Source organism: Lepidothrix coronata, unplaced genomic scaffold, assembly GCF_001604755.1.
Source record: "Lepidothrix coronata isolate B3197 unplaced genomic scaffold, Lepidothrix_coronata-1.0 Scaffold105, whole genome shotgun sequence".
Classification (NCBI taxonomy): domain Eukaryota; kingdom Metazoa; phylum Chordata; class Aves; order Passeriformes; family Pipridae; genus Lepidothrix; species Lepidothrix coronata.
This window is the reverse complement of record NW_016690285.1, coordinates 1,062,389-1,086,370: the sequence shown is the minus strand read 5'-3', so window position 1 is coordinate 1,086,370 and position 23,982 is coordinate 1,062,389. Positions and strand designations below refer to the sequence as shown.

Below are 23,982 nucleotides of genomic sequence, written 5' to 3'. Positions count from 1 at the left end.
TGGAAGTGTCCAAGGCCAGGCTGGATGGGGCTTGGAGCAACCTGGGCTGGTGGAACAAGATGGGCTTTAAGGTCCCTTGCAGCCCAAACCATTGTGGGATTCTCTGATTCCATCTTTACAAGCAGAAACGCTCTGTGCTGTCTCAAATGACAGGTTAATAATACACATTATCAATTTTTGTGATCAGCTTAAATGCAGGGCTGTAGAGTCAATCAGTTTATGTTGAGTGAACCCAAACTCAAATGGCTTTGGTAGTTTAAAAGGACAAACTAACTAAAAAAACTAACATTTGGGCTGTTAAATAACCTGCTTCTAACAGCAATGGAAAACTAACAGAAAAGAATGAAAATATAAGTTTTCAGTCACCTCAACTCCTTTTGGCAAAGGAGTTAAGGCTAAGGGAAAAGAGAAAGCAGGATAAATTCTAAGAGGGAAGCTCCAGCTGACCCTCTGGAACCAGAAATGAAGATGTTCTTGCAATTGTAATCTCATCGTTTTCAACATATTTACAGTTTGCATTGATTTCAAAACAAAGTTTTGACTTTAATATGGCAAATATCTGCAACAGATGAAACCCCTCTGCTTCACTGGCAGACTCAGTGTCCTGGCAGGATCTCTCAGCAGGTCTCAGAACTGGGACAACTGGGATCTAACTCTAATGAGCTCTACGAGCTGGGAAGAAAGGATGTGCTAAGGGAAGTGAGGAGACAAAAAAGATCTTCTCCCTTCTTAGCAGTGGCTGAATTGGTGTGCAGGAAACATGTTCTACCACCTTCAGGTAACCACAGAGTAATAGTACAGTGAGAGTCATTCTCAAAGACTGAAAACTGCCTCTGGATTCATCAAAGTTTTGGTGGTGAGAGTGGGAACAGAAGACTTGTGACAAGAACACCGTGCCAGCCTAAATTTAAGGAAAACCCCACCACCATAACCAAACCACCACCCTAAATCCAACAGCACAGCCTTACAGCATAATACTGGCATCCTGCTCTCCTCCTGAAAGCACAGGGGCCGTCGGGATCGTTCTCTTCTTCTGCTTCTGACACCGGCGAGGGTACCTGGACCAGAAACAATGTCATTCTCCCCACGGCCACACTCCCACAATTTATTTTATACAAGTTTGTATCTATGTAACACAGCCTGCCACATTTATATTTTAAATGCAGCTTCTCAAAGCATAACTTGGAAGAAAAAAATCATAGTGTATACAGGGATCTTTTAAATATAGCCAGAGTGGCAAAATTACAGGTAACTAAAACCCCTGCTGTGAGTACACCGAGATTTTGCAGCAGGGTGTTTGTTACCTGTGGGAACTCATCTTCATCTGAGCTGTGGAAGTCGTACTGTTTGATGTCACTCTTGCTGAGCACAGGCAGGGGCTCAGCTGAGGGCTGAGGAGTCACCACACACTCCAGCTTAGGCTTCTTCAGGTACTTCTTCTTCTGACGGACAACATCGGACACCTCCTCCTTCAGGGAGGAGTGATGAGGATGCTGGGGGGGAAGGGGGGAAAACAAAGTGTGTAAAATAAATTAGGCATGAGGAGAGGAAAGGTTAATTACCAAGACATGACTGCTTACCTCCCAAAGCAGACATCTGAGACACGTCGTGCAAAATTTATTCAAAACACGAAAAAACAGAACTTAACCCCTGATTGTTTATTAACAAATAGCTGTAAAGACAAACTGAAAGCTCTCAAGCCATAAGACAGCCTAAGAGGCTCCTTGCTTTGCAGTGCACTCAGTGTATTGTAATTGGAATTCCTATTCCAGTTATTTTCTGAAATCTCATTTTTCTACAGCACTTTCCATTAACTGCTCAGATATGTTCAAAAGAAACCATCTAATTTGCTTCGTGTTTATACTTTTGTACAGCTGTGATGGTATTTGGTTTGGCTGTTTAAGATGTTTCTAACACAAACCCTCTGTGGTGAGCAACTCCCATCGATACTGAACTGTTCCCTTGAACACAAATGTTATTAAACTTCAAAGCTTTCCTTTAAAAAAGATTATTTCACTTGGAAAACTCTCACTTTGAAGGAGAAGCCAGTGCAGTTTAAGTTTACCCCAAATTACCACTTATCAATGACTGACTGAAAGTAACTCCAGGAAAGGAGCTCAGCTTCAGAGCCAGAGGAGAAGCAGAAGGAATGGCAGAATTCCTGGAGAAGCAGCCGGGGTCTGTCTGGAATTCCAGCACCACTAGGTGTCGCGGGTGCTAAATACAAACTTCCACGGGCCTTCAACTCTCAGCCTACACCTCCAAGCACCTTGGAACCGCCAATATTTCAGGTTATTGCCTCAAAAACACATCTGAACTCCAACCTGGGCATATGCAAAGGAATGATGAACTCAATAAGAAAAGATTCCCAGCGGGAAATAACCTTACCTTCACTTTACATTCTTGAACTTTGTGATGGTTTCCGTTGTGGAGAGACGATGGAGTTGTGCCCATCTCTTTTTCAGGTCTGTTGAGCTTCACTTCATTGAGGATTTCACCTCCATAATCACCCAAGTGGTACCTCAAAAAACAGGATTAAAACCATAATATGGCATCTCCACTGGGAAATGTTTGAAAGGCCGATAGTCTGCATAAACCCCTTTTATTTCATCTTCTAAAGTTACACGTAAGTACATATTTAAGTGGTATACAAGCCTTCAGCCACGTGTGCAGCAGACACATCCCCACACAGAAATAAATTACAGGAGATGCTTTCAAACCCATTCAATGAAATTTAAAACCTTGGTGTTATATAAATAACCTCTTACAGGTGTAACCTGCAATTTTACCTTTTCTCAACAACCTCTAACGTTAAATGCAACAGCTCCCGTTTTGTCTTCTCTCTCCTCTTAATCATCTCCAGAATGGTTATGGCTCTGCTGAACTCCCTCCTCAACTTCAACATCTTCTCATAAGAAGCTTCATCGTTCTTTCGGTTCTGTCCAGAGATCAGGCACATTTTAAGTCAAGCCCAAAACCCACGAGGCTTAAACTGCACAAATAAAATTACATAAATGCTGCTGCAAGTGAGGCTCGGGAGCACACTCCAAAGCAGCTTTTCCTAAAGCACATCCAACCTGCAAACAAACCCCAACTTCTCAGCCATTTCCCCCCCCTGCTCTGTCTCCTCAGATCCCACATAAACCCAGTGGAAGTTTGGCAGAACAAGGAATTCACGGCTTGGCTCCTAAAACACTTTTCCCGCCTTGATTCCACACAGAGTTGATGTAAAATGCTGAGTAATTTCAGACTTCCTGGTTCAAATCACTTCGTGCTACAAAAAAATGAAACCTGAACTATTCACTCCATGGCAAGTGGAAGGTTGTTTCCCCTTTTTTTCCCCAGAAAGGGAAGTTTGTAACCCAGCAAGTCCCACAACCGCTACAGACACCGCTCTGAGTTTCAGCTCTCCGGAAAACGGACACAAACCGTCCCCTGGACAGGGATCCAAAGGATTCCCTATCCCTGCAGGATTCCAAGGGACAAGTCCAAGTCACCTTTCTGGTCTGCATCTTCTCAGTCCTCCTCCTGAAGGCCACGTAGGGGTCGTTGTTGGTGGAGCCGTCCCTCTTCTCCTGCTTGATCTGGGGGATGAGGGAAGGCCCCCGGCAGTTCTTCCTCTTCCTCACCCAGTAGTCATAGACAGCCTTGATCAGGTAGTCGTCCTCATTTAGCAGCAATTTGGCCTCCTGAAGTGTCACAAGCTGCAGGAGAACATGGGAAAGGTGCAATTGGGATGGGGGTGTAGGGAAAGCCACCACACACTCACACCTCTTGGACGTTTTCTGAGTAAAACTTCATTATTTTCTAGCACAAGAGTAAAAAATAGTCATGTGCACTGAAGTACTCAAGCCACCAGCTGTTCTTCCTAAGTTACAGAGTTCCCAAATTTCCTGAGCCAGCATCATCACATCCTCCCTACAATACTCCAGAACTTCATCCATCTTTCATGAAATCTGAAAACTACGAGCACAGGATATAAATAACTTACTACAGTTTGCAGATCGTGATTTAGGAACTACTTTAATCTCACTAGTTTTTCTTTAAAAAAAAAAAGTTGCTTGGTTAGCCATTATTAATGCCTAATGCAGTTTAATGTTGGTTCCCCTACAAGACAATTTACTGTAGAGAGAATATACTCTGAAGTGAACTTATTTCTTAATTTCCCCCCCCCAAAAAAATGTTTATTTGGTGATGGAAAAGGATAATGAACATCCCTGTTCATTAGAGCACAAAGTTGGTTCAGTTCTTGGGCAAGTTATTTCAGTAGGAGGCAGCTGTACACAGCAAATTTAAAGATAAATTTTATTTTTATGTTCAGCTTTTTATATGGAAATTGGACTCAAAATAAATTCAAACCCCATCACTGACTAACTAGCACATTAGTCTGACATGCTCATATCATTAAACCCATTCATTAAATAAAAAGAATGGTTGTTCTAGTATGACTTCCCCAGAATTTGAAAACTATCAACTGAACAACCTAAATTTGCACTTTTGCAACATGTCAAGCTTAAATTTGAGAATAACCAGAAAAAAGAAATAAATTTCAGCAAAATAAAGATATCTTAAGTCCAACCACTGCTCTTATGTGTTAATTCCTGCCAGAGTAGAATTAAACCTTGGCAATCTACAGGAGAATTAGAGAAACACTGAACTGCTTTTGAAAGAGAAAAATATTGCTTAAAAATAATTTCAGTTTTGTTTGTCCTTTGTTCCCTTTTTTTCCATTAAGATATTTCTTAAAAAAAAAATAAATCAACTTCTTCCCAGGCTCCAATAATCTGCAAGAGCTGCTTTTACCTACAGAGAAAATTCTATATTCTGGTAATATTTGAACTTTGAAAAGCATCTTCCAGTTCTTAAATTTAACTTTATTATTCCAGCAATGCAAGGTGAAAGCAGCATAGGGAGGATGAGTATTAAGTCTTGAGAAGTGATAACCAGAGTGGCTTGAACTGAAAGCCAAACCAGGGGTGTTTCTATCAGAGCCCTAAGAGATCCAAGTGCATGTTCAACAGGTATCATCTAATCTACTCCCTAATTTTTTCCTTCACAGCCCATTTTCTTAGCATAGTAAGAAATCTTCACCTTATTAAAGGTAAAGATTTACCTTGCTAAAGCTGCTCTAAGGTGTAAGAAAATGACATTTTGGCCTCTTGACACACAGCACTGAACTAAATCAGGCTGAGGAACCGAGGCAGAGCTGGGGAGAAATAACTCCACCTGTTTCAAACTTGCCTTTCAGAAACTGTTTCCTCAGCTGTAGATTTTGAGTAATATTTTGGGGTTTAAGAGAGATACTGCTCTCCTGGAACCCCTCAGGATCTGACTTAGACACTGGTGCCCTTCTGGGCAGCAGGAACTGCAAGGGCCCAACCTGAACAAGTGGTTGGTTTGCTCTCTGTGCTTTTGGAGTTTCTAAATCTTCCAAAATCACCTGCAGCCAACATCCACAGAAACAAGTGAAACAAAGAATTTAGATCTCACACACATCTATTCACCCCTGATCACCACGAGCTTCTTCCACACCACCATGGGTCAAACGAGTTGGGAGCTGTCCTCTCTAACATGCTGTGGTCAGGAAGTAAAATTGAAAACCAACTCTCCCCAGCCAGCCCCCTAAAAGCTCCCTCCCCACCCTGTTTTTCTAAATTACTAATATTGACAGTGTGGCAATAAGGCAGCAGTGTGACCTCTGTGCACGTGCAGACTACCACACACCCATGCTGGGAGTAGGACACAAAACCAAACACCCACCCAGAACCCTCCTACCAGAATAACCAACAAAACTCAGTGGTTTCTTCCCACAATACCTGACTGGAACTGGCCTTTTCGAGTCTGTCAACCATTATTTCGAACTGCAGTGGCTTGATTTCCATCTTCCTGTTCAGCCTGTTCAGTAGGGTTTCATCCTCGGAGTCCATATCGTAATCTGGCTGCTCATTGTCCAGATTAAAGGCTGAAATCAAAATACACACGGCAAGAATTGAAATGTTTGGGAAATCACACGCTCTGGAGAGACAGAAATGTGCATCAAAAGTGACTGATAAAATTCCAGGCTTGCACATCTCTGCCAGAACACTCTTTTCTTCAGGTTAAAAAGTTTGCCCATGTAACAAAGAGCACTCAGAATTTGTCTCTGACTTCCAATATGAAGGGAATCCAAGGAGTTTCATTTTAAATGGCTTGAAGGGGTGCCAGGAAAAACCTTTAGTTTGAAAAATTACCAGAGGCAGAGAAACTTTAATTTAGCTTTGCAAAACAAAAGCAAAGATGCTTCTTAATGCTGTTATAATACAACTCCTTCAGAATAAGATTATTAACGATTCAGGTGATTTTCAATCAAATTCCAGACTTGGTTAAAAGCAATTACAATGAAGTTCCAGTATCATTTCAGCTGCCCATTTTTGAGTTGTTCAACAAACCCAGAGCCTCAAAATATTTAACAGACTAAAGTCAGCTCTAGATGTAGGGCCTGACTATTCCCCACTCTCCAAATATTGTTCCCAACTTTTCAGCAAAAGTCATCTCTTTATTACAAACTGTGCTCATGATTTTCCACACTGGAAAACATTCCTGGTCCTACTAAAAGCAGAAGGAAGTTACCATTCACATAACACAGCAGAAATGAAATTTTACAATAAATACAAACAAAGTGCATATGACAGTTAAGAATTCTTAATAGGAAACATGAACTGCACCTAATAAAACCTTGAGGAGGTGACACAGCAGCTCCAACCCTCCCAATAATTCAATCAGCACATTACAGCATCGACAACAGGGAGTGTTTGTTGAAATATATTCTATTCTTATTAGACAAACAGCACTATCTTAACTTTATGCTTTGAACTCGTGGCTATACCAGAGTGCTGACTTCACAAAACCTCTGCTACTGAGCTGAACCTTAAAACAAAAACCTGGAAGACCAGGAGCAAAAGAAAACTGCTAAAAAACATCTTTAAAGCAAATGACAGCATTTTCTCTCCCAGAGTCACGTGATAAGCAGCATATTCTTCCCACACCTCAGCCCAGCCCAAGACCCCCATCTCTAACACAATTAAGTAGAATTATTAATATTATTAATTCAATAATATGAGTTGCATGGCAAGTTTATTTAAGACATGGTCACTGGGCACGTGACCCACAGCTCTCCAACAATTAACTGGATATTAGACTTAAACTGCAGCTCAGAACATCAGATCCCACCTCTCCAGTGGCAGGAATCAAAAACTTGGAGAGAAAGCTGACCCAGATTTTTTTTTTTTAATTGTTAGTTCTGTAAAACAGCACTAAACACATCAGCAGGCAGGATTATGCACTTGAGAGAAGAGGGATTGTTATGGTACCTGGGTGACTGCCACACCACCCTGCTCAGGGAGCTCAACAGCCAAATAGCACTGAGGTGCCTGCCAAAAATCAGTGCTGGGATCAACAAAACCACTTTTTATGGATCATCTTCAGCTCCTGGGAGCTTTGCTCCAGGCTCTGCTGTGGGGTCCTTTTTAAATGTGGGCTGAGGACATGACTCCACCTGTTACTGGAATTGCAAAGCTTCTCAGGGCCCTCCCAGGCAAGTCTAGCCTTGGCAGCTCACACTTCTCCTGGGGAAGGAGGGCTGGTACCAACTTCCACTCTCCTACAGTTTGTAATTCCACGACCTCTTCGAACATAAACTGCCACTTTCACCAGGAAGAAAACTGCAGAAGTTTTTGCTGCCCCAAAACCATCCCCCAGAGCCTACAAAACTCCTACAGCCCTCATGTGCACTGGGAAATCACATCCAAACAACTCTGCTCGAGGGAAGCTGCCAGAATTCTATAGACCCATTATTAAAATAATTCCCATTATTTTAGGAGAGCTCTCCTAAAACACAGCAGGTATCTCTGCTCCAAAAATCAGGTGTTTTATTCTCAGAGATGATGTGAGAAAGCACAGAAACCCACTGAAGTCCAGAAAAGGCACTGCTTGTTTGCCCTCAGACAGATGTTGGTCTCGCACCAGAAAGATGTCAACCCAACAGCAATTCCACAGTAGATAATTCAATAATCCCCTGTCTGCAAAAAGTTTCAAATGAATTTTTCTAAGCCAGAGGATCAGTGAGCAGGAGGATCCCTGTGGCAGAGAGGATGTGATGCTGCTCACCCATAAATTGTGAGCAGTCCCAGTGAACTCGCCCTCATTCCCACAACGGAAAAAGAAAAGTCACTGAGAGGTCTTGAACCATCCATTTTCCTAAACCACCTTCCTGAACAAAATCAGACCAGGCTCAGGTGAGAGGCAACCAGGAGACACTAAGACCAGGTAAAAGAACAGGAAAAGCCCAACTATTCCATCAACAAGCACCTTAAAAGACCAACCACCCCCAGGAACACGTTATGAGTGGTGGGAAGGTGAGATCTCCATCTCCAAGAGGGAAGGCAGGTTCCTGCACGGCCAGCACCTCCAGGGACACCACGCGCGCCTCAGCTGGAAGCAGGAAGGTCCCTCCCTCTCTCTGCTCAGTATTTTGACAAATAATCAGGAGGACAAGATAAAAGTATCCAACATGTACTTGCCAGGATGACCACACATCAAATAAATCCAGTTTCATTTCCAGAAACAAAACCCCCTCCTTACTGTGAGACCAGCAGTAGCCCTTGTCACACAGCCCACTTTTCCAGCCTTGCAGCAATGCTTTCCTGCTGGCAGCAGTGTTCTCTTGCTGTTTGTCACGACCTGTAGCTGTCAGTGTGATTCCCTTTCAAAGAGAGGGGGTTTACAGGGAGGCTGCAGGTTCATGGCACTGAAGGGATGGAAGCAGTACCTGATCCCACCTGTTCCCGTGCAGACAGGATGGGCACAAAGTCTCAGCAGCCTCTGGAGGTGTAAGACCCTCAGGAAATGCACGGCTACCACTCCTCCTCTGGAGTTAATCCACCCCAAGCTGGCTTGTCACAGCTCTGGACACCCATGGAAGTGCCCTCCTTCCTTGGAGTTCACCTACCACTGCTCCTCAAAACACACTTCCAGTGACATCCTTAATCATGTTTTCTTCTTTCCTCAAGCACTGAGTGACCTGCAACTGTTCCAGGAAAAGCCATTTTTCACCCTGGAGCTGTGGCTGCTCACTGGCTTCAAAAGCCATCACAAGACTCTGGTGGTTTATGGGATTATCCATCACCCCCTTGTTCCTGCCTGTGGGAGGAACAGCTGGAGCTGCAAGACCTGGTGAAGGACCAGCCCCTGTTCCAGGTGAGCTGCTCCTGGCAGTCCCACAACCAGTCTGCCAGTTTAAAGACAAGCCCTGCTAACTCCTGGGAGATTCCCGTGGCTGACTGATGAATCCAGCCTTCCTCCTCCAAAACATCTGCATTTCTCCACACTCCACGTTTCTACAAGGCACAGAGCTCCCTCTAGGAATGCCTAGAGCTTCTTCCAGGGACAGAGTTCCCTCTAGGAATGCCCAGGACGTGCTGGTTTGCTGACTGTTGTTGCAAACCCAACCTCCCAGTTCCCACCCTCTGCCCCTCCAGCCACTCCTGACAGCAGGACCTGCCACAGGGACTTGCTTTTGTTTACTGGAGCTCCCTCAGGAGCTGAGTTTATACCAACTCACACAAATGCAATTTGTTTTCCAGTTAAGTTACACTGAATTGGGTTTAGCTCAACTAAATGAGCTAATTTCATTTAGCTAACTAAATTAAGGCTGTGGTTCCACACTCCTTTTAAGCTGCCACAGGCACGAGTTACCACTGGAAGAAGCAGTTTCCTTATTCCCTCCCCAGCAAACCACGTTCCTTCCGCCCTGCCTGTGCCAACACCAGCAATGATGCCCTGGAAACTGATAAATACAGAGGTTCACCTCACCAAAAAATTAAAGATAAGCTTTCTGCCACAAAGTTCACCTTTTTAAAGGTGACTGGAGTCACCCTTAACCCACACAACTCACTGAAGATTGTTTTATTGTTTCCATGAGTGACACTTATTTTCTTACACCCCCTTAGCTGTAATTCCAGCAAGGTACAAGTGTTCTAACTTACCCTACACGTCAATAACTTACAATCCATCTCCATGTTACTGCACTTACAAACATTCTTGGAAAATTATTAAGCATGCTGGAATAATTAGTATAGTTCAAAGGCTTCTGCTTTACATTCAGCTCAACTGAGCTGAGCTACTGAGGCCAACCAGGCTTAATCACAAATCACAAATCCCAGGCTCTACAAAGAAATTGGGTTTTCTCTGCTTTGAACCACTGATCTAAATAAAAGAATGCAAAAAAATATTCAAATCTTGGGCTACCAGATGAACAGCAAAACATAACTTGCCAGAAATAACCACCAGTAGGGATGGATTAGAGTATGTGGCCTCTTGGCATTTGACATCAGTTTATGTAATTCCCCTGGCCAAAGTGGGTATTGTGGCTTTTTGTGCTTTTAGCATTAAAGCAGAATTTCTAAGCAGTTTATGTAGCCTAAAGCTGCCTTGTATCACACCTACTCCAACCAGCATCTGTGGGAAAAATTATCTTGGAGCAGTCTCTGATATTTATCTTCAGCTCAAATACCTCCTGTAATTTTGTCCAGAAAGACTGTGAGTCTCAACAAGACAAAGAACATTTTGGTGTAATACATTTAACACTTTTAGACATGTTTATTAACAGTATTCACAGTGTTTCTGGCAATGTGCAACAAAGGACAGAATAAAACACATTCCTCAATCAGCAGCTTCATGGCAGTTAATTCACCCTGCCTTTCTTGCAGGTTTGCTTCTCCTGTTAAGGAGAGAAATAATTAATTGCCTTTACCTCATTTCTCACATCACCACTGTGGTCTCTACTGTATCACAGAGGACCCTGAGTACGTTATTTCCAAAAATCTCCTGTTTTGTAAATACGTGGAATAAATTGGACACTTCACTGTGCTGGTGGGAAATGATGCAAGGATGCAATAATTGAATCCAAAGTTTTGCTACAAAGATAACTCCTGGGAGGAGTCCAAGGCACAAAACAACCTCCTAAACCACATGCTGCAAAGTACAAACATGGTTTGTGTGCCAAGGAACAAATTAACTATGAGAGTGTGTCACTTGTCAGCAGAACATCAACCAAAAAAGTGTTACAATTAATCCAGCCACCACAAGTTTACATTAATTAGATCTTTTAAGACACAGCAAGCTAAACTCATACAGAATGATACTTGGTTTCAGCTGTAAAATAAGCTCAGAGTTCCCTGCTTAAAGGTAATTCTTCACTTTTATCCAACCTCAGGGAAAAATAACTGTCCCCCACAGCCCAGAACAGATCCAAGCTATAGGGAACAGCTTCAACTCCAGAGCTGGCACAGCTGCCCTGACCTGCAGGAACTCTGTGAGGAGCAGCAGAATGAAGGGTGGTTTCATTATAAAAACTCTTCTGTTTTATTCATCTCCATTTATATACAACTTTGGAGCTGACAGGAATTCCAGACTCGAGCAAAACAACCTCTCTTCCACTCCCTGCATCAGTGTAAGCACTTAGGAGGCAGCCAGGCTGGTCCAGCTATTCCATCTCAGGATTAGGAAGGAAAACAACACAAGGAGAAAGGCTGGATCAACACTCCTGGAAGCCCAACAGACAGGATAAGGCTGTACATGGACGCACAGTATCAGCACAGAGCCCAAAACAAACACACAAAAAAACCCTCACATTCACCTGAAATCCTTCCAGAACTTGAGAAGACACCGGAATTTACATCCACAAATCCCCCTGGGATTTGTGAGTCTTAATTTTACAGCAACTTTGTGCTCGGCCTGCCTGAAGGTTCCTGGAGTTAAATGAGGGGGGACAGGCAGACACAACAAGGCCAGTGTTTGGTAACTTACGCTGGATGTGAATGAACTGCTTTGGTTGTTTGAACTCTCCTTTGTACAGCCGGTTGTAGTAGTTGACATTGCTCTCGGCCTCGGGGACTGGGATAACCATGCTCTCCTTCTTTTCTCTGAAGACCTGCTGTGCTGAGATAGCCCGTTGCAAATGATGTTCCTGCGAGAGGGAAAACACAAGGGTTTGTTTATTTAGGTACCAGTGGGGTGAAGTCCATACAAAGATGGTCGTCCTTCCTCATCCAGCGTTCCTGGTGTCCTACGGGACACCCAGAGAACGGAGTTGAGGCTTTGCTGGATTTTACAGGACAGCAGCACCTCCCAGGGCTTCTCTCCATCATTTAGCATTCCCTGGGGTTCCTGACTGATGGGACTCTGAGGTGCAATGAGTGCAGGAGCAGAATTGCAAATGGATAAAGAGAACCCTTTGCTCAGACAACACCTTCCACCAGGCTGGGAAAGAGGCATTCAAACGACACAGCGGTAGAAAATTAGGGCTGGTAAAAGCCAAACCCACCCAAACCTCTCAGAAAGAAAACATATGCAAGATCAGGCCTTTAAAGGATTATAAAGTCAAAAGAATAGCAAATTTCATCATTCCTGTCTGCCCAGCAATCCTTACTGGCCTGTTTTCTTTAACAGTTCTCACAGAATAACACCTTTAAAGCAGGGACTCCCTGAACAGGTATCACCTCATTTTATTCTTATGGGACAGAAATCACAAAGTTCCACAGAAGCACTTGAAGTCAAATCAAGATCACAATAAATGTAGTGTTCCACAAAGATTTTTTTTCACACATAATTTTATCGGTTAACTCAGAGAAACCCATCTACTGCTGCAAGTCAGAGCCAACCTGTAACTCCTCTCCTAAAGAGCTTTTCATGAATATTCATGTTAAACTTCAAACCATTACAAAAGCACCTCGTGCCAAGACTCCAAAAGGCTTTTGTGTGTACAGGGAAGAGGAAGAGCGGAATTCCTCACAGGACAAGACCTTAAATCCACATAGCCCTTTGGAAAAGTTAAGCACCAAGTTTTCCACGCGTGTAAATCAAATATAAACCAAAGCAAACTGCAGCGTCCCAGCACATGAACTACTAGTGGAAGGAGGAGCCTGACAGGAGAATGAGACTTTCACTGTTCTTCCCCAAAATTTGAGGAGAGGGAGGATGGCACAGCAGAACATCAACTTGAAATAGAAGCTCAGCCCTGTGCAACTTTACCCTGCCTATTCCAGGGGCTGCAGGTTATCCTCTAGCCATTCCCACCCCATAAGTGCTGGGGAAAAAAAAGCAAAAAAAGAGGAGGGGGAAGGGTTTGCCAGTCTATATCCTGCTCTGGCACAATTTAACACTCCAAGAGGCCAGGACTGACACCACACTCCAGTGCAGCCTGGCACCCACGGCAGTCTGGCACTCAGGCACTGTGCTACACACTTGGGAAATTCTCCCCAAACCAGGATTTCTTCCCCTGTAATTCCACAGAACCGTATTTTAAAAAAGGGTAGTGAAGGGAAACAGATCCTTGAAAATATGTACGTGATATTTAATAAGCCATCCCCTCTTAAATATTAAGATTTGCAGAAACCCAAATAATGGGATTTCTGCAGAGTTGGAACGTAACAATCAGCGAGTGGAAGAGCAGCTTCGGGAATCTCCTGCAGCAGATGAGGCAGCACGAAATCAATCCATCAGGCTCCCAAGGGAATGCTGTTAGAATTAAGACAAGCATGCAATCCAAGAGCTGCTGTGATCTGCTGGAGTTACTACACACTGAGTAAATCTGTCACTCCACCACTACAGTGTGTCTTGGAGAGCTTTGCAGTGCTGAGTAATTCAGCTAAAGAACATTTGTTTCATTACTGGGCTGCTTTCAGCTGATGTCCCCAGAGCTGCCTTTCAACAGTCAACACCACAGAGCTGCTGTTTTCCATGTCCATGTCCTGAAAACCTCCAGTTTCCCCAGTAACCTGTTCCCACGATGTACTAACTCCAGTTTGCCAGAAGCACCACGGGCAGTTCCCTCTCCTCGACAACCAGAGCTTTCAGCCACTCTGGCAACACACTGACAGATTTAGGGTTCCTCAATAACTCTGAGAAGTTTTGGGACAGCAGAGTAAGAGGGAAGAGCGTTATAAAATAAGGTAAATACAGTTCAACTTTCAGAAAAAAGCAGTGAAAGACACAGAAACCAAAACTCAAAACACCTTCTGGCTCCACAGCCCGATGAGTAATTCAGATTTTCTCAGTTGTTGTAGCACTGTAGTAAGAACACAAAGAGCTCCCAAGGCAAATGTGACAATAGGTGTTAGTACTGGCTTTACTATAAAAAGCTTTCAAGCATAACACAGCTTTCAAACAGAAATTCCAGCTTTCAGCAGTGCTGCTGTCACTGCTCAAACAGCACAGCTCCAGAAGAGACAGATAAACTGTGTAAATTTTAAAATTTGGGGAAAGCCCTCAAATCTTTGTGCTGAACGTGAAGTTAAAGAAAATATAAAATTTAACTCCTGAAACAATTCTGTTTAAACCCAGAAGGTTTTTTATATGAAAGTCCATCTACTTAAATGGCTTTATTAACATGACAGAATGTTTTCACAGACAGATTTATTCCCTGCTATACCAATACACCTTTTGGTCCAGTTTTCATCTTCTCTCATGGTTTGGAAATACAAATCATATTTTAAACTTGTACTCTGTTCTGCAGTAGGGCAGCTCCAGAGGTCTCACACGAAATAAAGGAGCTTTAGAGGAACCAGTGCTGACAGCAAACAGAATGTGCTGCCATGGGGATAAAAAGGAGCACCTGTCAAAGAGTTATTGCCCACTAATTCCTTGAAAAGCACATCCAGACCTTTCTCATCAGTTTGACCAAAAGATTCCAAACAAACACAGCCCAGACTGGACTATTTCTTCAACAACAGCATTAGAAATATCTAAATGTTTAGTGTAGGTAATGCTGCTGCTTTAGCATATTTATATATTAAACCAGAGCGTTCTCCAAGGGAAACCTCCATCCCAAAGCTCTCTCCCAACACTTTGGGCACAGCTCCCTCCCTGCACAGCACCCACCCTGAGAGCCCTTCCCAGCAAATCCCTCCGTGCCAGCCTGTTTTCCTTGGGGCAGCCAGGCTGTCCTGCCTGCAGGGATCATTCCCTGTGGAGAGGCAGCAGAGCAGCTGCTCCCAGCAGGCTCACAGCTCCACCTCCCAGCTCGGGCACCAGAGACCTGACAGACTCACCACAGGGCTGGCAGGGAGTCACTCCAGCTTTAGCCCAGAATATCCACAGCTCTGGGATGCTGCAATCCTTGCTTCCAGTTTTCTTCAGAGGGAAAACAACAACAACAACAACAACAAATCCTACAACACCGATACCTAAAAATACTCAGCTTTTAGGACCAGACGTTTAGAACCAGGCTTAAAATCCAGCTCAGGGCAAGGTACCTTCCCTGCCATGTCCTTTCATCCCTGAACACCACACATTTCATGCTCTTCCTGAACTTTCTCTCTGGGAGTTTCTTCACTAGAACGAAAAGTTCAGCAACGGTAATAAATCAAAAGGTCCTAAATATTATTTTTGTTAAGCTTTAAGGGAGACAGTGATCAACACTGAATGTTATTTCTACCCATTAGAACTGTATTTACCAATATTACAGAATCCCAGATGGTTTGGGTTGGAAGGGACCTTGAAGATCATCTCATTCCAAACCCTCTAGAACTGCTTCCTTTTATTCCACTGCTACTCCAGAGCACTTGGACCTGTGGACCAGTTTGGTTTTTCCTTAATCTTTAAGTTCCCCGTGGCCACCCCCAAGTTCTCTCTTAGAAACAGAGATCATGGTGCTTCAAATAACTGTGCCAGATTTTGGGATGAGCCTGGCTGGAGATGCCCAGGGCTGAGCACCATCCTCACACTGCAAAGCTGATCTGCCCTTGATCATCCAACTCCAACGAGCAATTCCATATTGGATACAGACCCCTAGAAGGCAAACCTTTAGGATTAAATGGACCTGTTCCCTTCTTCATTCCTTTAAACTACACCACACAAGGGATGCTACAACTCCTTAGAAAGTTATTTCACCACCTTCACTTGGCTTTAACTCCATGCAAGCACAGTGGAAAAGTGAATTTATCTACAGCTGTATCTACCCAAAATAAGCCATTTCCAGGCCAAGTCAGCCTTCCAACACACCTGCATCACAAAGCAAAATGTACTAAAGACTATTTGCTTAACATCGTATTCAAATTAGGAAATATAAATCATCTGACATTTTTATATGTAATGCAGAGATCCAGAGACAAAAAGCAGAGTATTTGGGTTGGAAATGTGCAGACTCATCTTGCAGAGTTCTCAGGCAAGGCGAGTAACACCTCCTGACAACACTTTCGGAGGGAAGTGTCAGGAAGCTCCAAAGCTAATTTGGTCAGGAGCCTCTCCCCCCCCTGGAAGCCTCAGCCCCATCTATTCCCTCTCTGCACACACATTTTTTTTTTGTATAAAAGATATTCGAGAGAAAAAGTGTCAACTCAAGCAGCAATTTTTGCTTTCTTCTGCAGTTAACCCCTCCAATCCCACACAATCCTACAGCCCTGTTTTCCTTTCTTTCCCCTCCCTCTGCCCTGAGATGGAAAACAGTCAATGGAAATAAGGACACATATTTAGAGCAGGAAACCTCTGCTTCCTGTGGTCTGTGCACCACGAAAATTTCTATCCCTGAGGGCTGAAACACATTTCATTTCCAATTTATTTTGAAACACAAGTATTTCAGTGATTGGCAAAGTTGATAATAGATATCCTCCTGCTGATCCAATAGAGAATTAACCTAGTCAGGAATCAGAGCTGTCTCCTCTTGCACAGGGTGTCCCCTTAAAAGGTTGTGTTAGTTATCAATTAATTCAGGGCACTGAGCAAACCATAAAAATCCATATATTGAGCTGCAACCAGTGCACCCAAACCATTTATAGGACAAACTCCTCTCAGCTTCCCTGAGGAGCTTCCAACACCCAGGGGAAGGAAGCTGAAGAAAACCCACAAGAAGCACAAGGCCCACAAGTGGAAAGGGCTCATGGAACAACTTTTGGCTGTATCAGGTTTTTCCACCACGATAAAAGAAAAAAAAAAACATAATCACAAGAACCATCTGCCACACTCTTGCCTTCCAGAGTGGTGAATTCTGACTCCAAAAAATGGACTAAGAGGGGGATGCTGTTACTGACTCAGTCAGGGCAGGCAGGGAAAAGTGAATCAAATTGTCCCACTCCATCCTAAAAATTCCCACAGGTCCCTGGAATGGGTGAGATTGGTATTATTTAGCTACTCTAAAGTACTTTTATTATTTCAGAAGTGAGTGAACTAATATGTCAACAGAAAAAAAAATCAACAAAGTAAGGGGGAATGGTTTTAAACTGAAAGAAAGAAGGTTTGGACTAGGTATTGGGAAGGAATTCTTCCCTGGGAGGTCCTGGCACAGGTTGCCCAGAGAAGTTGTGGCTGCTCCTGGATCCCTGGAAGTGTCCAAGGCCAGGTTGGAGCAACCTGGGCTGGTGGAAGGTGTCCCTGCCCATGGCAAGGGTGGGACTGGCTGGGCTTTAAGGACCCTTCCAAGCCAAACCATTCCACAAGTCAATGACTTTTCCATCACTTTCTTCCCTTTCCCAATTATTAAACAACTGCAACTTCCCAAAGCAATGCCAGTGCACTCGGCAAACCAAAGCCAAGCCATTCTGGGCCTACTTTACATACCAATGACCTGATTACAGACCCATCACCTCGCTGTTATCTCAGTGTTTGAGCTGATGGAGGCTCAAACGGCCCTGGGTGAGCTCAGTGTCCAGATAAGACAGGCCTGCATAGGAGATGTGTATCTAAATGAGTTAAAATCCACTCTGGACCCAAACAATTCCCAGGAATGCCTTCCTTTCCCCTCTGGCAGTCGGCCTAAAGCCATTTAAGCACTTTAAAGTAATCTGGGAAATAAGAGTGGAAATTAGAGGCACTGGTGAAGGTACAGGGGGAGTGAGACGAGCACAGATCACAACCATTTCCTTTAGTCACCCCTGTAGCACCAAACCAAAAACAAATCCCCTGCATAACTTTAATTCACAAAAAGGAAACAATGCCATGTCAATCACCCCGTGAAACAGCTGTGAGACATCCCAAATATCACCCTGAGTGGGACAGCAGTAATGTATGAGAAGATGAGCAATCTCTGAGCCCTATAAATAATGATTTTTCACTGCTGATGAACATATTGAAACAAAACTGTTGCTGTCTATGAACTGTCAAAACCCCACACCAACCAGAACACTGTATTTTAAAAGCTACATTTAATTGCACGAGTTCCCAGTCAACAAAAACATGAATATAAACTAATCATTAAAAATAAAATTGTTGTCGTAACAACGAACGAAACTCAATTATTACAAAAATCCTTTTGGAAAAGCTGCTTCTGGTAGTTTATGAGCAATGTATGTTTACTGAGAAGTGAGATCTGGCTTTCCCCTGTATTAAACACGATCTCAAACACAGACTCTGAATTCAGTTTATTCCTGGCTCCACACATCCCAACCTCCATGTGACCGTGAGTCACAAAACTCCTTGGAGACGAGGGAGGAAGAATCACCAGGAGGGAAAACTGGAAAGTGTCCAGCAGGAGCTGTGACAGGTGATTAGGGCACCTCTCCCTCGGTGCATTTAACCCCGGATTCCGTGGAACATTTTCCTTCCAGGAGCAACATCCAAAGTTTTTATGATTTAAGGCACACACACCCCAACAGCAAGGAATTTATTTTAGAGATTTTAAAAAATGATGTTTCATCACTGAAGTGACGAAACCTGGAGGGCTGAAGATCTGACAAATCACGCAGAAATCCACTCCATTATAATTTAAAAAAAAAAAATACCAGACTGGCTCTGAAGTTTGGACAACTTAGCAGAAGGTTACAAAAATTAAAACACATATAGAGAAATTAAAATTATTAAAAATCAACTACAAAATTCCATTTTAAATTAAACACCTCTAACTGAAAAAAAAATATATATTATTACTTTTTGAACCAGCGTCTCTGTCCCTTATCCAGTCACTGGATCCCAGTGAAATTCCCAGTGCTTTGTTTATATCCAAGCCTGGCACAAGGAATCACAGTTACCAGGATGCTTCAGAGCAGGCACAGTTTTTTGTTATGCAACTCCCACCGGTCAAAGACGCCCAAAGTGTGAGGTGCAGCCAGAAAAGCGGCACAAAGCCGAGACAAACAAATCAGAAATTCCAATGTAAACAGGAGAAAAGAGCCGGGGAGAAGGGGGAGGAAGCGTTTCTGCATCAACTGCTTTGGGCGTCCTGGGGGGGTGGGGTGAGACGGGAATTTACTGGTATGGAAAACTGAGGGGGAAATGGCATTTAATGAACTGGGAACAGCCTCACGAGTCAAGCTGAGCACATCTTCACCGGAGGTGACAGAAAAACACACCTTACGGACAACAACCCTGCCACAGTGGACGCTGGGAGTGCTGAGCATCCCAACCTGAGACCAGAGGATTAGGCTTTTATGGGTGTAAGTGTATTAATCACAATCAGATTTGCACCAAAGTCAAACAGGGAAAATTAGAACACAGATTTGGGTGGTTTTTTCAGATTCCTTACATTTAGAGCATTTCTTTTGTGAACATGGTCAGTATTTCAACCCAACACTTTCAGTGGAATAATAACTACATAGTGATTATTTATACAAACAAGTAGGAATTTGCAAACTGGATGAAAAATCAAATCTTTTAAGCAGTATATTCCCAAATACTTTATTTTGTTGAACTGATGAAATTAAATATAAAATTATGACACTCTATACTGATGTTACTTTCAGTTTCATAACATTATTTTCTTTATTTCTTACACCTTTCCATATTCTGGTCCAGTTCTTCTCCACTTGTTAGAGAAATTTCAGTTCTACAACTGATCTTCATCAACACTGGCTTTTAGGACACCCAAGGTTTATGTAAATATTAAATGTGTTATTTGTCTTTTTCTGTTAGAATGATAAATATATTAAGGCACGTAACCGTTCACAAGTATAAACAAAGTTTATTAACCTTGCTGGCAAAATAAATTACAAATAACCTTTTGAACGTCCAGCACCAGCCAAAATGATCTTAGGAAAAATAATTAAAAACAGAGGTTACTGTAAGCAGATTTAACGTCTGTTGATGTGAATTATTCAAACATTTCACCTGATTTCAGTCAAAACAGAAATCGTACCAATTTCTGCTGCTCGGTTTGGCCAAGCAGGAGCAACACCCAAGGGAACCCGAGGTATTTCTTCTTTAATTCCAATTTAATTCCAAGGAGAAGGAACAACTGCTCCCTGCGTTTGAGGTGTCCCAGAGCTGAGCCAAACAGGTCAGAGAGGCAGATTCCTAAGCTTTTGTCGTGGAATGACACCTCATCCCAGGAAACCTACCTACAAGGGAAAGTTCCTGCATAATGACTCGAGGTGTGACTCAATTAATTAACAGCGGGCACATCCCACTGCGCTCCTGCAGGGACTCGGAGGAGTCGGGACAGATCTCCCAGCCCGACTGACCCCGAGCAGCCTCTGGCCCGCAGCAAAAATGCCCCTTTATCTAAATTAGGATTGCGGTGTTAAGATAGGGCTGAACCCATCTAACCCCAGGATGACACCGAAGCTTTCTAACCATTCCCACGCGCTCCCGGTGAGAGCAGGGGATGATCCTCTGCCCCACAACGGGCTTTCACCCCCCACTTTATGGCTCAGACCCCAAAACGCAGAACGCCCCTGCTGCTGCAGCTCAAAAGCACCTCGGAGATCAGTGCCATTTGTCCCGGGCTAAGCCGCTGCTCCCGAGCAGTTGTTGCAGGTTTGCTGATAGGTGTTAATGTGATAAGCCCTAACAAACTGCTCGGGAGGCGGGAGATTTAAGAAGCAAATCTTTGCACCGTTTAACTTCAGCCACAACAAATTAAAGCCAAAGCTCCTCGGTTTAACAGCTCGGCGGTGCTCGGTGTTAATCCCGATACACCGTTATCCAAAGGGATGTTAAGGTACCAGCCCCGGACTGGGAGGAAGTTTGTGTTTGCCACAAAAACACGCTGCGGGTGAAAGCACTGAGGATCGGAGCTGAGAACTGAAATAACGTGTCGAAATGTGCACTTGGAGAGGACCATCGCTGCACAGCACAAAGGGAGAGAGGAAAATACAGGACCTGAAGGCAGGGAAAGGGATCTCAAATAAAACCGAAGTTCAGAATTCCGTGAGCAGAGGTCACAACCCTCTCCCTACTGCCAAATGTACTCCAGTAATCCCAGCAGCCTCCGAACACACCCAGAGTGAGTAAATAAATACAGGGGCTGAACCCAAACTGAGAAACAACCTGGAAACTGCACTTCCCCAATACATAAGCCAGTTGATTCTAATAAAAAAAAAAAAACAACCAACAAACATTCCTCTCCTAAGCGAAGTCTGCTGTCTCGATTTCACCTGGTTTTGCATGGAAATAAATCTTTTGAGTTTCTTACTTAGATTTCCGTGAAGTCTTTCTGAGGGATTTCTGTTTTACAGAACATTTGCATGGGTTTGAAGCAGAGTTATCCTCTGCTGACCTCCTGTTTTACACCCCGGTGTCCGGGCTGCTGCTTTGTTTTTGTTTGTAAGGAACTGTGAGAGTTCAACCGCAGGCTAGGAATGCACAGCCCCCACACAAACATCCAGTTAAGAGCAGGTTCTGTCCACATGGGGAGTCATTTAGGTATTTATTTATGTTTTTAAACCTAAACCCAAGTGCATCAGGCAGTACCAGGTCAGTGGTTCTGATCAGCAGCTTAAATAAGTCCCCCCACACTGATACCTCCCACCTCGGAGATACTCTGGACACAGCCTTGGGCAAGAGGCTCTTGGTGGCCCTGCCTGAGGAGGAGGTGGCCAAGGTGACCTCCAGGGTCCCCTCCAATCTCACCCCTCCTGTGTGACCCTGTAATACTTGACTACATTTATTTAAGTGCCTTCCTGCAAGTCGTGGCTGTTGACAACACAACAAACAACAGAACTTCACGTCTCTCTCCAAGAGAAAACTATCTGGTCTTATAAACAGAAATCACAAAAAATAAATGTTCAAGCGTAAAAGGACGTTCCAAAGAAAAGTGAATGTAGGAGTAGGTCATAATAACCTTTCTTTTTTAATATCAAATAAGCACTGCCATTATATTAATGATCTTGTGTGTGTGTGTGTGCATATATTTCAAAGTCCTCCTGACTGAGCTTTCCTAGTTCACTGTATAAAAAGCAAATATTCATTATGGATATTTTTGTTTATACAGTTTGACAAACAAGAAAACTATGCCTTGTGCAAAGCTAAAAGCTCCCTGCTTTGAAAGGACAAGGAATATGCTGCTTCAGGAGCACCACCAGCTCCAGGATTGCCTCAAAGCCAGAGGATGAACATTTTGTTTCCAGTGTTACAGCAGAAACTGGGGGGTGGAGAGGGAACAAACTGAAGGGAAAGCAAGGAAAAAATGCAAGTTAACTGATTCCAGCCTGTCAAAATAATCAGAATTGAATGTTAGATTTAACGGTCAGAGACAGATCATCCCGAGGTGATCACTAAGAAAGTCCCTTCTCGCTGGAACTGTCAAAATTTTAGAAGCATCGAATCACATCCTTAACTTGCAACTCAGGCACTTTCCCTCTCTAACTTAATGCCAAACTGTAAGGGAATGGATGCTCAAACACGGACTGGGAGGAAGGTTCAGACAGCTCTGCCCAGGCAAACCCGGGATCATCAATTCCCACCACGCTTTCAGCTTCTCCCAACCCGGGAAAATTCATTTCCCAGCGCCTTCAGCCTGGATTTGCCTCATTCCTAAAATCATTTCCCCCCCCACAATGTGCAACTCAGCCATCTGCATTAATATGTACTCAAATAAAAAACACAGTGATGTGATAAGAAACAAAACCAGGGCTTATCTATTCTGCAACTTCCACCCCCCTTCTCACCAAAACAATTCATCAGCATTAAGAAACACAACTCTCACTCATCAGAAAAACCAAGCCCAAGTGTTCCTGCTCAGCGTCTGAAGCTCACAAAAGGACATTTTCCTGCTTCTGTTTAACAGTGATCCCCGTCTCACCTGAGTTTAAAAACAAACCCACGCAATTTTCTTCCCCGGGTTTAATTTGGAGTAAATTATAAACACTGGCAATATAAACACGCCGCAGAAGAGAAACCTAATTCTTTCACAGCTGGAACCCCTGGGTGAGAGAAATGAGCTGCTCGTTTGTGAAACGCTGCAAGTGGATGTAAATCTCTCCGATGCTTATATAGAAATAGTTCCAGAATATTCATCACGAATAAATGCATCAAAATCTGCACCTCTGTATAGGAAAAAAGATCAATCACAAAGTAATTAAATCACGTGCCTGTCCTGGCGAAACTTGGTTGTAAAGGACAGACAGGCATGTTGCTCTGAACCATCTGAAATCCTGCAAATGCGTAAATAATCATTATTTCCAGTGGAATAGAGCCAGAAGGTGCTGTGTGACCCCGGAGCACAGTGTGCCATAAGACCTGTGCGATTCCACCCAGCAAGTGTAAAACAGCAGCTCCCCCTGAGGGTTCAAACACCTTTCACGAGATGCACCCCAGCAAAAACCTGAGCTAGAAAAAGGCCCTGAGACACTCGAGCAACTGAGATGTCAGAAGTGAGGATGTAGAGACCCCTCCCCCCTGAAAAGTCCCTTTCAAAACACATCAAACTGATCACAGCAGTATTTGCTGTGAATTAAAGCTGTTTAGCTATTTCTCCAATATTTAATTTACTGTCATCTACAACAGCCTTGCCTAGGAGGGCTTTATATATCACTCCCCCCAAAAAAACTACATTAAAGAATTATCTCTGCAACGCTGGAAGAAGGGCAACCCCATGACTGAAACCATCACTCCATGGCAATAATCTGAATAATCTATGAATAGCAGAATTTATAATCTTGCCTGGCTGATGCATCAAGCACTGTGCTTATACATTGCTTCCATCGTTTCATTTTGGAACTATTACATAATATATCAAATAGAGCCACATGTCAGTGCAGAGGAAACAAACCTCACTCTCACAGAAAAGCAACTTTTTAG

At 43.4% G+C, this 23,982-nt stretch overlaps 1 protein-coding gene across 1 annotated transcript in view; it reads right to left on the bottom strand.

The window, feature by feature from the left end:
• Positions 1-23,982, bottom strand: part of EPC2 (enhancer of polycomb homolog 2) — a 38,604-nt gene that overhangs the window by 11,992 nt on the left and 2,630 nt on the right. Inside the window, exons 2-8 of the mRNA XM_017823749.1 lie at positions 11,845-12,004; positions 5,817-5,962; positions 3,498-3,704; positions 2,790-2,938; positions 2,389-2,521; positions 1,305-1,493; positions 969-1,058 (exon numbers count right to left, since the gene is read on the bottom strand). Coding sequence (XP_017679238.1) covers positions 969-1,058; positions 1,305-1,493; positions 2,389-2,521; positions 2,790-2,938; positions 3,498-3,704; positions 5,817-5,962; positions 11,845-12,004 — 1,074 coding nt within the window. The remainder of the gene's footprint in view (positions 1-968; positions 1,059-1,304; positions 1,494-2,388; positions 2,522-2,789; positions 2,939-3,497; positions 3,705-5,816; positions 5,963-11,844; positions 12,005-23,982) is intronic.